This window comes from Amblyraja radiata, chromosome 1 (genome assembly GCF_010909765.2).
Source record: "Amblyraja radiata isolate CabotCenter1 chromosome 1, sAmbRad1.1.pri, whole genome shotgun sequence".
NCBI classification, from domain to species: domain Eukaryota; kingdom Metazoa; phylum Chordata; class Chondrichthyes; order Rajiformes; family Rajidae; genus Amblyraja; species Amblyraja radiata.
In genome coordinates, this window is record NC_045956.1 from 156,334,155 (window position 1) to 156,349,886 (window position 15,732).

Below are 15,732 nucleotides of genomic sequence, written 5' to 3' on the forward strand. Positions count from 1 at the left end.
TTTCTCCAGCATTTTTGTGTACCTTCGATTTTCCAGTATCTGCAGTTCCTTCTTAAACACTGAAAGTAAGCATGCAGGTACAGCAGGCAGTGAAGAAAGTTCATGGCATGTTGGCCTTCATTGTGAGAAGATTTGAGTTTAGGAGCAAGGAGGTCCTTCTGCAGTTGCACAGGACCCTGTTGAGACCACACCTGGAGTACTGTGTGCAGTTTTGGTCTTCTAATTTGAGGAATGATGTGTTCAAAAGACACAGAAGGCAGTGGAGGCCAATTCACTGGATGTTTTCAAGAGAGAGTTAGATTTAGCTCTTAGGGCTAACGGAATTAAGGGATATGGGGAAAAAGCAGGAACGGATACTGATTTTGGATGATCCGCCATAATCATATTGAATGGGCTCAAAGGGCCGAATGGCCTACTCCTGCACCTGTTTTCGATGTTTCTAAGTTGTAGTATTTTTGCAGCTATACGTTTTACAGTATATCCAACCTGTCAATCGCCTCCCTGTAGTACAGCACCCAGAATTGAATACAGTAATCCAATTACAGCCCAGAGTTTTGACAGCTATTGATAATTCATCCTTTCTGTTTTCCAGAATTTTTGAGATAAAAGCCAAAGTTTCTCTCGTCCATTTACTGTTGTGCATTTACTCACTAACTTTTACTAATTTTTGTATTTGTTCTTTTGAACCTTTCTGCTTTTCTCACCTTTTGGTAATTGCTCTGATTAGTCATTTTGGTTGCAGAGCATTCAGCTTCACTGTTAGTGCTCAATCTGGTGTGAAATTCCTTCTCGAAGCTAGCACAGCTGATTGAGACCTAGGACGATGCTGTTTATTTCAGATTGAAGTCGTGCCCCCAGGCCTGCTAGCTGTTAAAGCAGGTGGAGATTGGGACTTGTCAACAATAATTGTTCAATATCATTCAAGGCTATTAAAAATTGAACAAATAAAGCGCTTTCATTATTTCAAACAATGTGCTTGCCTTGCTCAATCACCCAAAATGGGCCAGGAATAGTGTGAAGATTTCCCAAGGAAATCTGTAGAAGATTGTATTTTTTTTGCTGGCCTACATGAAAAGCCCAATGTTGGAACCCAATTGAAAACTTCTGAGAGGACAACAGTATTTAATTTCAAGACTTGTATATTTAATATCAGGACTTGTGCTTTTCTCTTGGTGAAGAAATGTCTTCTTATCTCAATGCTGAATAGATTACCCATTATTTGATCCACAATTCTACACACTGCAGCCATTATTCCTGCATCTGTCTTATCAAGTTTCTTAAGAACTTTGTGTTAGAAACATAGAAACATATGTAACCCAGGTCCCTCCTAATACCAACATTCAAACTAATTAAAAAATATCTTTCTACTTTTAATGCTGAAATGGATGACCACATTTATCTGCTTATATTAAATCTATTATTTCTTTATCCATTAATTTGCATCCGTTTGAAGCTTCTATGCATCCTGCATACAACATGCCATCCAGTTTTGTATCATCAGAAAACTTGGACATACTGGAATTGATGCCCTTGCCCTAATCTTTGATGTAGAACAGAAGAGACACTGGCACTGATCCCTAAAGCAGGGGTTCCCAACCTTTTTCGTCCTGTTTACCCCTGACAACTTTAATAGCACATAACAATGTTATTTCACTTATTTATGAACAGCTAATGATCACAGTCAGTCAATGAGAAAAAATATGTACAAATCCAGAATCAACAAATTTACCCCCTGGGTAGGTGAACTTTACACCTCGGTGTAAATTTACCCCAGGTTGGGAACGCTTGCTCTAAAGTATCACACAAGTTATAGACAGGAAAAACAGAACCCTTATTTCAGCAGTTTTTTTGGTAGTTAAGTAATCCTCAATGCATCTATCAATATCAACCCTGACCACATTCGTCATGTAGTTTTAGAATATCTTGTGTGGCACTTTAAAGAAAGCCTGCTGAAAGTCCAAATCCATCACATCCACTGATTTGCCCTTATCCTTCTATTAGTTACAGCCAAAAAAAAAAAAATCCCAACAGATTTGTCAAACATGATTTTCCTTTCATAAACCCATGTTAATGAATTAATCCTATTATTGTTTTTTAAATGCCTTGGTAATAGATTACAATAGCTGGGTAATAGATTACAATAGCTTTTGTTCTACTGATGTCAGGCTAATTATAGATGTTTTCTCTTTACTCTTTCTTAGATTGTGGGGTTTTACTATTGTTCACTGCTTGGGAACTATTCGAGAATCTAAAATGTTGTAAGGTGTCAACTGTTGCACCCATTATCCTCAAAATCCCAGCTTTCAAAATCTTGGGATTTAAATCATCAGTTCTGAGGGTTTATTTGTTTTCATTCTCATTATTTTTTTCCTTTGGCAAGGAATACAGATTTATTTTCAGGCTCACATTAACTTCAATCCTATTGTTCTCCACTATTTCTTATTGAAACATAACATTATTAAGGGTTTGGACACGCTAGAGGAAGGAAATATGTTCCCGATATTCGGGGAGTCCAGAACCAGAGGCCACAGTTTAAGAATAAGGGGTAAGCCATTTAGAACGGAGATGAGGAAACACTTTTTCACACAGAGAAATGTGAGTGTGGAATTCTCTGCGGTGGAGGTCGGTTCTCTGAATACTTTCAAGAGAGAGCTGGATAGGGCTCTTAAAGATAGCGGAGTCAGGGGATATGGGGAGAATGCAAGAATGGGGTACTGATTGGGGATGATCAGCCATGATCACATGGAATAGCGTTGCTTGCTCGAAAGGCCGAATGGCCTTCTTCTGCACCTATTGTCTATGTATCTACAGTATGTTAATGTTGTGATAGTACCTGCCTCAACTACCTCCTCCAGCACCTGCCTCAACTACCTCCTTCCATATATCGCTCACCCTTTGTGTAAAAACATTGCCCCTCAGGTTCTTAATAAATCTTTCCTCGCTCACATTTCCTGCAGGTTTTTATGTCTGTCAATGTTAATTTATATAAAATATTAGTTTCATTTCTCTACCATTTTATTATTTTTCAATATAATTTTCTATCTTGGTCTGTAAGGGAACTCATTAACTTTTGTTAACCTTTTGTCTTTGTGTGTTTGCATAACCTCTATCTTTTTTTAAATCTTTACTGTATTAATCTTGTATGCATTTTCCACTCGTGCTTACCATTTTTTTGCTAGCATAATACTCTCGTTTATGTAAAATTATTTTTATCCCAGCTGGGTAGTAAAGTTGTTGCCTCACAGCGCCAGCAACCTGATCGATCCTGACTATGGGTGCTGTTTGTATGGAGTTTGTATGTTCCTCCTATAACCTCATGGGTTTTCTCTGGATGCTTCGGTTTCCTCCCACATTCCAAAGACATGCAGGTTTGTTGGTTAATTGCCTTCTGTAAATTTCCTTGGTCTGTAAAAAGCGAAAGCGGGATAACATAGGGCTAGTGTATGGGCTTTCGATGGTCAGCGTTGATTAGCTGGGCCGAAGACCTGTTTCCATGCTAAATGTCAAAAAAGTCCGTTAGCCGTATTTGAGCCTCCATTATTAGGCTTTTTGAGCCTTAAGGTAATTGTTTTTGTTCCTTTATGACTTAACTGTGTTCATTCATTACATGTTATCAAGTCCACTGTCATTTACTTTAATGTAAGATTGTAATCTATCATAGCTAACTCGTGCCTTAAAACTCCAAATTAGTTTTGTTTCGATTGTTTCCAGGCTTCTGATTGAATTAAATTAGTTTTGATCTTCATACAAAAAATCTACCATGTTATGATCACTCTTACTTGAAGTTGCATAACTGCATGATTATCAATTAACCCTCCCTCGATGCATGTATTAGATCGGAAATACCCTGCTCTTACGTGGATTTCACAACATACTGACCTAGAAACTCATATTGTATACACTCCATAAAGCGACTATTGTTGATAAAGGTTTACCCAGAATATATTTAGATATTGTAAAATTCAGTCCTTCAGGAATATTGCATTACCTCTGTTACGTGCACCTCTAATTCCCTGACTATACTGTATCTTGCTTGTGTATTCAGATGAAGCCTTCAGTTTGATCTTTTCCCCCCATTTGGTTCCCAATACTGACTCTGGAACTGTCCCCACCGATATTTTCTGCTCCTTTATTATCTTCATCCAAACTGATTCTTCTTGATGTTCGGACCAAGGTTCCTTTCTTTCAACTGCATTAATCCCATCCTTTTATCAGAAATACCCCTTCTACTTTTAAATTTGCCTATTCCAAATTTCAATTATTTTGCAGTAATATCTCCTTAATTGCTATACTGCTTGCTTATTTTCATCTGTGCCATTAATCATGACACCTAAAAGATACTTGGACAATATATGGGCAGGAAAGGCATTGAGGGATATTGGCCAGGCGCAGGCAAGTGGACTTATCTCAATCAAGCGAGTTTACCCGAATGGCCATCTTTCGGTGCTATATATATTCTGTGACTTTAATTCATCTCTCTTGTTATAAATACTGTAGCACAGATAAAGGGCTTTCAATTATGTCTCTTTTTAACCATGTTTTCCAACTGATGAAAATTGGAGGTATACTCTTATGTTTGTTTGGTTTGATCCTTCCTGATGCACAGTGGTTAATATTGCCCTACTCTAACTTTTTAACTTAATTTCCCTTCACGTGAACCCTCTACTCACTGGTTTGTTCAAAACCTAATCTATAATTTCAGCTCAGATCAAGTGAAGTCCATTCCATCATAATAGTTTCCTCTTTCCCCGGTGCTGGTGCCAGTGTCCGAGACGTTGAAATTTTTTACTTGCTCAGATCTTTGAGCCATGCATTCAGCTCTGATCGTATTTAGTGTATGTAAATTTGTATTTGTTAAGGCAGAAATGCAGAGTTTATGCTCTTTGTAGTTTAGCGTTTAGTTTAGTCCCGAGCTGGTTGAACTTGTCCTGCAGAACCTTATTAATCCCATACCTATTGCTGATTCCCCCAATTGACTCGCCCTCCTCTATTCTTATTCCTGGTTAGGTCTAATGAGTATATGTTCAACGTGGTCACATCATCCATGTGCAAGGTGCCATCTTCCTCGACTCTGCTCTGCTGATAGTGACTGCCTATCTAATTAATGTGATAAATTTTAATCAAAGATTGTTTCCAGTTGCACCCACTATGATGGCCGCCAATCCAAATTTCACATGATTAAAGTCAACCCCTAGGTTATGTAAGGGTTCTGTTCCTGAGAACTATCTATAAGCCGATTTATCCGTAAGTCAGAAACGTCTTTTTTATTGTAACACATAACCTGTTGCTCTCCACGTAACTCCTGTAATCCTCTCATTTCATTAAATATTCACCTTAACACTACCCATAATTAAACATGGAAAATATACTATCCAGTCATTAATGAATACCACAAAACATTTTATTATTATTATTATTATTATTATTATTATTATTTTTACTTGCTTGAAAAATATATTTAAAATGAATAGAGCATTTGCATAAAGCCCAATAGAATGAGAGGCACAGATAGAAGAGACGGTCAGAATCTTTCGCCCAGTGTGGAAATGTCAGACTAGAGGACATAGCTTTAAGCTGCGAGGGGCTAAATTTAGATGAGATATACAGGGCAGGTTTTATTAAACAGACAGCGGTGGGTGCCTGGAATGCACGGCTAAAGATTGTGGTGGAGGCAGACACGATAGCGATGTTTTAGAGGCTTTTTGTAGGCACATGGATATGCAAGGAATGAAGCGAGATAGACCATGTGAAGGAAATGGAGGGGAGGGATATGAATCGTGTACAGCCAGAGGAGATTAGTTTAACTTGGCATCATGTTCGGCACTGACATTGTAGGCCTGAGGGCCTGTTCTTGTGCTGTACTTTTACAGTTCTATTTCTGTAAATCGGGTCATCTGCAAGTTGGGGTGCCTCTATAATCTCTTTACAACATTTTGATATCCTATTTGATCCAGAATTGAATTTAAGCTGCGGAGCCTGTTCATATCCAAAATGGCTGATTTCCATCTGAGCAACATTGCTTCATCCTTAATTCTAGCATCAGAATCTATATCCATATAAATCTTGTCATAAAAGCGTAAGAATTAGGAGCTGAAATAGGCCGTTCTATCCAGCAAGACTACCCTGCCGTTCAACAAGTTCATGGCTGATCTTCTACCTCATTCTTTTGTCCAATCCTCATATTCATTTAATATCCTGAATCATTTAATATCCTGAAAATCATATTCATTTAATATCCTGAAAATCATTTAATATCCTGAAAATTAATAATCTGTTTTGAACACAATCAATGGCTTGTCCTCTGTCACCCTCAGACAGATAATTCCAATGATTCTCCTTCTGAGCATGGACATTATTTTGCTTTCAGTTCTAAGTGACTTGCTCTTTGTTTTTTTCGGACACAGTCCCTAAGTTCTAGAATACTTAGCCAAAGGAATCATAATTCCTGCATTCATTGATTCAAATACAAATATTTTGTTTCTCGCAATCAGGCCAGATCTCATTCTTCTAAACACCAGAGAGTAGACATCTAATCTACTCATTGACAGATCTGCCATCTCAGAATCCAGTTTGATAAATTTTTACTGCTACCCTTTCTCCAGCAAGTATACTTTTTTTTAAGGGAAGGAGACCAACATTGCATATAATACTCCCAAGTGTGATCTTTTGAAGGTCATTTATAATTCTAACAAGGCATTTTTATTCTTCTGGTCAAATTCTCTTGCAAAGCATGGTAATCCCTCTTGCATCCCTTTGCTAGTGACTCTTATATAAATTGAAAGAACAAGAAAGTCAAAATTAGGGTTGTATGCTCATTATCTACATTTCAACAGCTTATAAGTCTGTACCCATTGTATATATGTTTGATATCAGTATGGCGACAGACTGCGTAGAACTACTTGGTGAATCACGGTGACTCATGGTGTGGTAATTCAAGGGATTTCAAGTACAAGACCAATGACATACTTTAGAATGAGGTGTGGTTTATGAGGGAGCATTTTTCTGGTCCATTAAATCTACAAAAGATTTGATGGTGTTCTTCCCAATTTCAGCACAAATTTTAATGATTCAACAACATTTATCTTACTTCAAACAATAGATGGTAGAGTTTGTGTTTTGTTTATTTATTTGTTGTTTACTTGTTTATTCAGCATCATGGATATACAATTCTGAAATAAGCTTCTGCACATTCTTGCTACTCTAATCACTTGATACAATGATTGTGAAATGCTAGCTAATACTACACCGCACCCCAAAAATACATTTCTTCTGGGTGTATAGCTCTTCAGTGTCTAGCTGTTCGCTGCAACTCAGTGTTTAGTGTGCAGGCATTTAAAAATAAATTGTTAACTTAAGTTCAGAGGGGATGGGCAATTTTTTCACACATAGGGTGGTGGGTATAGAAACACAGACATAGAAACATAGACATAGAAAATAGGTGCAGGAGTAGGCCATTCGGCCCTTCGAGCCTGCACCGCCATTCAATATGATCATGGCTGATCATCCAACTCAGTATCCTGTACCTGCCTTATCTCCATGCCCCCCTGATCCCTTTAGCCACAAGGGCCACATCTAACTCCAACTTAAATATAGCCAATGAACTGGCCTCAACTACCTTCTGTGGCAGAGAATTCCACAGATTCACCACTCTCTGTGTGAATTTTATTTCTCTCAACTCGGTCCTAAAAGACTTCCCCCTTATCCTTAAACCGTGTCCCCTTGTTCTGGACTTCCCCAACATTGGGAACAATCTTCTTGCATCTAGTTTGTCCAACCCCTTAAGAATTTTGTTATGCCCCTGTCCCACTTAGGAAACCTGAACGGAAACCTCTGGAGACTTTGCGCCCCACCCAAAGTTTCCGTGCGGTTCCCGGAGATTTTTGTCAGTCTCCCTACCTGCTTCCACTACCTGCAATCTCCGGCAACCTCCGGGAACCGCACGGAAACCTTGGGTGGGGCGCAAAGTCTCCAGAGGTTTCCGTTCAGGTTTACTAAGTGGGACAGGGGCATAAGTTTCTATAAGATCCCCCCTCAATCTTCTAATTCCAGCGAGTACAAGCCGAGTCTGTCCAGTCTTTCTTCATATGAAAGTCCTGCCATCTCAGGAATCAGTCTGGTGAACCTTCTCTGTACTCCCTCTATGGCAAGAATGTCTTTCCTCAGATTAAGAGACCAAAACTACGCAATACTCCAGGTGTGGTCTCACCAAGGCCCTGTACAACTGCAGTAGAACCTCCCTGCTCCTATACTCAAATCCTTTTGCTATGAATGCTAACATACCATTCGCTTTCTTCACTGCCTGCTGCACCTGCATGCCTACTTTCATGGTATATGGCACAAGCTGCCAGAGGAGGCAGTTACTATAACAACAGTTGAGATACATTTGGACAGGTACATGGATAGGAAAGGTTTAGAGGGATACAGGCCAAACACGGGCAGGTAAGACTAGCGTAGATGGGGTACCTTGGTTGGCCTGGACAAATTGACCCGAAGGGTTTGTTTTAGTGCTAGTATGACTCTATGACGATGACTCGTGTTATGTCACTGAACTTCATCTGAAGAGCATGCTAATCTCCCTTATTGATGTAAAAAAAGAGGTTGTTATTAGAAATATTTTTGTTTATTTGTGTTATTTTATTTATTTTCTTTTTTTGACATCGGTTGGAAGCTGCATACCAAATCTCGTTGCACTGATGTGCAATGACAATAAAAGATATTATTATTATTATTATTATGAGTTTTTCTTAGCCTCAAAACGTACTTCTAATCCCTTGGTCTAGTCTGTCGATAATTTGGACTGGGATGTTTAGTCTCATTCCTGGGCTTGCCTCTAATATAAAGCAATTGGTCAATAGTTATGACATTTCACTCATTGGCATACCATTAGCATGTAGTAATGGCACAGGCCCTAACTATTCCAAGAAATAGTGGTCATGTGTCTGTTTACTGGCATTTTTTAGCCTTCGATGTAATATGTATTCCATGTTTGCTGTCCACATCCTCATCTGCAAGAAGGAAATTCTTACTGATTTCCCTCAATCTTTTAGATGAGTATATTTTTGTTTCTTCTGACCATTTCCTATTTGCCTCCTCTATAAGAAGGGAGCTAGGCAAAAAGAAAGGAAATTATAGACTGATTAGCCTGACAGTGGTTGGTAAGATTTTAGAGTCCATTATTAAAGATGAGGTTTCGGGGTACTTGGAAGCTCATGGTAAAATAGGCCAAAATCAGCATGGTTTTGCATGGTTTATCTTGCCTGATAAATCTGTTGGAATTCTTGAGGAAGTAAGAAGCAGGATAGTTAAAAGAGAGTCAGTGGATGGTGTTTACTAGTATTTTCAGAAGGCCTTTGATAACGTGCTACCCTAACTATTTCGGCTACCTCAATCTACTTAATTGCAGACCTTGCACTTTCTCTGTGGATCTAACACTATATTCTACACTCTGTTTCCATTCTAGAAACATAGAAAATAGGTGCAGGAGGAGGCCATTCGGCCCTTCGAGCCAGCACCGCCATTCATTGTGATCATGGCTGATCGTCCCCAATCAATAACCCGTGCCTGCCTTCTCCCCATATCCCTTGATTCCACTAGCCCCTAGAGCTCTATCTAACTCTCTTAAATCCATCCAGTAATTTGGCTTCCACTGTCCCCTGTGGCATGGAATTCCACAAATTCACAATTCTCTGGGTGAAAAAGTTTTTTCTCACCTCATTTTTCAGTCCTAAATGGCCTCCCCTTTATTATAAGACTGTGGCCCCTGGTTCTGGACTCGCCCAACATTGGGAACATTTTTCATGCATCTAGCCTGTCCAGTCCTTTTATAATTTTATATGTTTCTATAAGATCCCCCTCATCCTTCTAAACTCCAGTGAATACAAGCCTAGTCTTTTCAATCTTTCCTCATATGACAGTCCCGCCATCTCAGGGATCAATGTTCTGAATTTGCTATATTTAAGAGGGACTTAGATGTGGCCCTTGTGGCTAAAGGGATCAGGGAGTATGGAGAGAAGGCAGGGATGGGATACAGAGTTGGATGATCAGCCATGATCATATCGAATGGCCGAATGGCCTACTCCTGCACCTATTTTCTATGTTTCTATGAACCTACGCTGCACTGCCTCAATCACAAGGATGTCCTTCCTCAAATTAGGAAACCAAAACTGCAGAACCATTTTAGAACTTCCAACTGTAAAATATTACATTTTAATAACTTCTCTGAAAATTTAATATTTAAACAGTGGAATTATACTTCTGCAAAATTTATAGCCCAAAGCCAATGGAGAATTATTTTTTTGTTCATCTTGTTCTGTCAATCCTACCTTTCTTATTATTTACATGAATTTAACCTATACTTTCTGGCTTAGACTCTCTCAATGACTTGACTGATTGAAGAGTTGTGGGGAATCTTGGCTTGGGATTTTGGCTAAAGGCTGCCTTTAATATTGACCAACTGGAAACTGTCCATTAAACTGTATGTTGGTGCACAGAAGATCATGGATGCTCTGAGCACGTATCGAGTAGTTCAGTGTCCAGTGTTATTCTTTGGTCACTAATCACAAATTCTGAGCCATTATGATCAACAATTCTACTGTTTCTGGATTCTTTGGTTAGAAGACCCAGCGATGGTGCAATTATATGCATATATTCATTTATTAGGTGAGAAATTAAAGACATTATTTTATAATAGTAGTACAAATGTGGAGTTCCTTGAAGGGTTTGCATATTGATACATAGAAACATAGGTGCAGGAGTAGGCCATTCGGCCCTTCGAGCCTGCACCGCCATTCAATATGATCATGGCTGATCATCCAACTCGGTATCCTGTACCTGCCTTCTCTCCATACCCCCTGATCCCTTTAGCCACAAGGGCCACATCTAACTCCCTCTTAAATATAGCCAATTAACTGGCCTCAACTACCTACTGCGGGAGAGAATTCCAGAGATTCACCACTCTCTGTGTGAAAAAAGTTTTCCTCATCTCGGTCCTAAAAGATTTCCCCCTTATCCTAAAACTGTGACCCCTTGTTCTGGACTTCCCCAACATCGGGAACAATCTTCCTGCATCTAGCCTGTCCAACCCCTTAAGAATGTTGTAAGTTTCTATAAGATCCCCCCTCAATCTTCTAAATTCTAGTGAGTACAAACCGAGTCTATCCAGTCTTTCTTCATATGAAAGTCCTGACATCCCAGGAATCAGTCTGGTGAACCTTCTCTGTACTCCCTCTATGGCAAGAATGTCTTTCCTCAGATTAGGAGACCAAAACTGTACGCAATACTCCAGGTGTGGTCTCACCAAGACCCTGTACAATTGCAGTAGAACCTCCCTGCTCCTATACTCAAATCCTTTTGCTATGAATGCTAACATACCATTCGCCTTCTTCACTGCCTGCTGCACCTGCATGCCTACTTTTAATGACTGGTGTACCATGACACCAGGTCTCGTTGCATCTCCCCCTTTTCTAATCGGCCACCATTCAGATAATAATCTACTTTCCTGTTTTTGCCACCAAAGTGGATAACCTCACATTTATCCACATTATACTGCATCTGCCATGCATTTACCCACTCACCCAGCTATCCAAGTCACCTTGCAGCCTCCTAGCATCCTCCTCACAGCTAACACTGCCCCCCAGCTTCGTGTCATCCCCAAACTTGGAGATGTTGCATTCAATTCCCTCGTCCAAATCATTAATATATATCGTAAATAGCTGGGGTCCCAGAACTGAGCCTTGCGGTACCCCACTAGTCACTGCCTGCCATTGTGAAAAGGATCCGTTTACTCCTACCCTTTGCTTCCTGTCTGCCAGCCAGTTCTCTATCCACATCAATACTGAACCCCCAATACCGTGTGCTTTAAGTTTGTATACTAATCTCTTATGTGGGACCTTGTCGAAAGCCTTCTGAAAGTCCAGATATAACACATCCACTGGTTCTCCCTTATCCACTCTACTAGTTACATCCTCGAAAAATTCTATAAGATTCGTCAGACATGATTTACCCTTCACAAATCCATGCTGACTTTGTCCAATGATTTCACCACTTTCCAAATGTGCTGCTATCCCATCTTTAATAACTGATTCTAGCAGTTTCCCCACTAACGACGTTAGACTATCTGGTCTGTAATTCCCCGTTTTCTCTCTCCCTCCCTTTTTAAAAAGTGGGGTTACATTAGCTACCCTCCAATCCTCAGGAACTACTCCAGAATCTAAAGAGATACAAATATCTAGAGTTGGTTTTTGCGACACGTTCAGCTGAATGCTGGTACGATTCAGCAACTAACTACATAACATTAAGGGGGGACTTGAGAGAGGTTTTTAAAATGATGAGAGGGATAGACAGAGTTGACTTGGATAAGCTTTTTCCATTGAGAGTAGGGAAGATTCAAACAAGAGGACATGATTTGAGAATTAAGGGACAGAAGTTTAGGGGTAACATGAGGGGGGAACTTCTTTACTCAGAGAGTGGTAGCTGTGTGGAATGAGCTTCCAGTGGAAGTGGTGGAGGCAGGTTCATTTTTATAATTAAAAAATAAATTGGATAGGTATATGGACGGGAAAGGAATGGAGGGTTATGGTCTGAGTGCAGGTAGATGGGACTAGGGGAGAATAAGTGTTCGGCACGGACTAGAAGGGCCGAGATGGCCTGTTTCCGTGCTGTAATTGTTATATGGTTATATGGTTATAACAGACTTTGGATGTGAGTGGCATTTAGGAATTCTGTCATTGAAAAGCAATTCATGTTTCCACAGTGAATTTCCAGGAGTTTAATATGGTGATGTGCACCTTGTTGAGGTATCCTGCAACATTCCTCCATTAGCTATCATACTAGCATTTGGACTATTTCAGGTCTGATTGTGGTCAGATATTCCCATTCTTTATCCTTTTTCTCAAGGTTTTCATGAATTGTAAATGTCTGACACACCTCAAAGCCTACTCTCCATACCCTTTCAGAATAATTAAAAAATTATTATTAAAATCAGAAATTACATTTTATTGGACCATATCTCCAATTATATCGGATGCATCTTTGGTATGTAGACAATATGATATCTCCACCTGGAGCCATATTGTTCATGCAGTAAAATGGGTGTATTTTTGTGAAATGTTACCTTTGGCGTTCTCAAAATAATACAGGACAAATGAATCCGCAATATATTAACATGCAAAATGGATACTATATTATTACAGCCTTCTGCGCGGTGATGGAAATTACCTAAGTCAACTTCTCAAAATATTTTTGTGAAATATCATTATAGAAATGTGAAGCAAGTTTTTTTTTAATGCTCTCTGTTTTGAGTTTGTGATGGTGAAATAGAAACACAATTGCAAAATGTTATTGCGCCACCTTGATAGCTTTCCTAAAAATGATCTTGCCTTCAAGCGTTTTTTCTGGAAGGTGTTTACCATCAGAGACTTTGCTGTTACTCTCCGTGATGTGTTTTGACCTTTTCGGAAACCATTGCTGGTTGTCACAATTTCATGATCTGGATAATGTTATCAAACTGTTATTTTTAGGCTTACATGGCCAATCGTTGGTTTTCAGAGATCAGGTTTGGAAGAAGTTAGATATTGCAACTTCCACATGAGGTTTCCTGTAGTCAAAATGGAGGGCGCAACCATTGTAGAAAATGATATAATCTGTATGGTGTACTTATGAAATTGTTGTCTTGCACACTTTCTGGATTAAGCTCCAATGTGTGATGCTGGGACCATGACAGAGCATGCATTTCCTTTATTAACTGGTACTTGACTAGCTGTTTTGGTTTTTATTTTCTCTTCTGCCTTTCAGCCCAAGTGGTAAGAAGTTCAGGAGTAAACCTCAGCTGGCTCGATATCTTGGAAACAGCATCGACCTCAATAGCTTTGACTTTCGGACTGGGAAGATGATGCCCAATAAATTACAGAGGAATAAACAGCGTCTTCGCAATGAAGCAATAAATCAAACAAAGGTATTGTATATTTTCAGTATTCTGCTCTGGCTGTATTTCAGATTTAAATTTTTAGTTAACCAGTATTTTTGTAAATATTATCCGTTTAGCACTCATTGTATCCTGTGCCATGGGTACAGATTAGACCCTTTTCATTTTCTTCAGGTAACTTCCTGCTACCAATCATCAGTGTGGGAGAGTCATTGGGCAAAAGGCAATTCCTGGAAGAGGGAATTATGCTTGTGATGAAATGACCTATTCTTTCTGTTTGCAAACTCATTTATGGAAATGCAGCCTCTTTATTTTTCACTTTGTTATGAAGAACATTAAATATTTCTAAGAAATTGAAATGCACGGTTTTGTTGGTTTTAATAATACTGTTGCTATTGACATAAGCTACCTTATTAATGTAATTTGTTCCTCTCAAATATAGCCCCTTTAACTCTTTTTGCCATTTTTATTGAAATTATGTTTTGGGTTTGAGAAGAAGCACAAAATAGAACAAAGTTTTAATTATAGAATCTATTAAGTTTGCTTTCCAAGTCGAATTGAGTTTCCTGTCATATGCACAAGTACAGTGAGACGCGTAGAATGAAAATCTTGCTTGCGGCGGCATCATAGTTGATCGGGAAGCACTATTTAATTACAGTCTTTTTCTCTGGCTCCTGGAATTACTTTTAGCTTGTTTCTTTAAACTTTTAGATCCATATTTATATTAAGCAATTACACCATTTTCGGTAGGTAGAATTACTGCAACAAGTGCAGTGGATTAAATTTTTTTTTTCAGGATTTCTCTCTCCTGTAATGATCCTTTCACTTTCTCCCTAAACTGAGTGTCTGGCCCAGAAAGTCTTGACATCGAGCTACAGAGCAATAGGTTCATTTAGAATAGGTTCACAAGGTTAATTCCCAGGATGGCGGGACTGTCATATGTTGATGGAATGGAGAGGCTGGGCTTGTACACTCTGGAATTTAGAAGGATGAGAGGATATCTTATTGAAACATATAAAATTATTAAGGGTTTGGACACGCTAGAGGCAGGAAACATGTTCCCGATGTTGGGGGAGTCCAGAACCAGGGGCCACAGTTTAAGAATAAGGGGTAAGCCATTTAGAACGGATATGAGGAAAAACTTTTTCGCACAGAGGGTTGTGAATCTGGGGAATTCTCTGTCTCAGAAGGCAGTGGAGGCCAATTCTCTGGATGCTTTCAAGTGTGCGTTAGATAGAGCTCTTAAAGATAGCAGAGTCAGGGGATATGGGGAGAAGGCAGGAACAGGGTACTGATTGTGGATGATCAGCCATGAGCAGAGTGAATGGCGGTGCTGGCTCGAAGGGCTGAATGGCCTACTCCTGCACCTATTGTCTATTGTCTAATATTGATACTATGTTTAATGGCATGGTGTGCCACGATTGCAAAGGATTTGATTGGGCAGATATTTTACAATCTTTCTGTACTATGCTGGTAGGCATGTAGCCTTGGAAAATTATAGAAATGCCTTGTGTTGTGAAGCTTCTGAAGCTTCCACTGTTGATAACATGTGTCTATCCTCTTAGGACGTTGATGTTGTGGTCAATCAGGCACTGTATAGGCAGAATCTCTATTCTCCATTATAGGTGGTTAATCATGAGGAGTGCCTTAGGACATGTCTGGCTCAGATGTCAAATTGCCACTGCAAGCTGTTTTCTTACGGACTCGCATTACAAGGCAAATCATTTTGGAATCACAAAAGATGGTCTGCCTGTGCTATTTTGCTTTCCCCTCTTTTCTCGTCTACTTCAAAAGGTAAAAGATCAATCTGT

At 39.4% G+C, this 15,732-nt stretch overlaps 1 protein-coding gene across 1 annotated transcript in view; it reads left to right on the top strand.

The window, feature by feature from the left end:
• The window catches only part of LOC116980822 (methyl-CpG-binding domain protein 2-like), a 95,723-nt gene that overhangs the window by 13,369 nt on the left and 66,622 nt on the right, over positions 1-15,732 (top strand). The window contains exon 3 of the mRNA XM_033033428.1: positions 13,792-13,951. Coding sequence (XP_032889319.1) covers positions 13,792-13,951 — 160 coding nt within the window. The remainder of the gene's footprint in view (positions 1-13,791; positions 13,952-15,732) is intronic.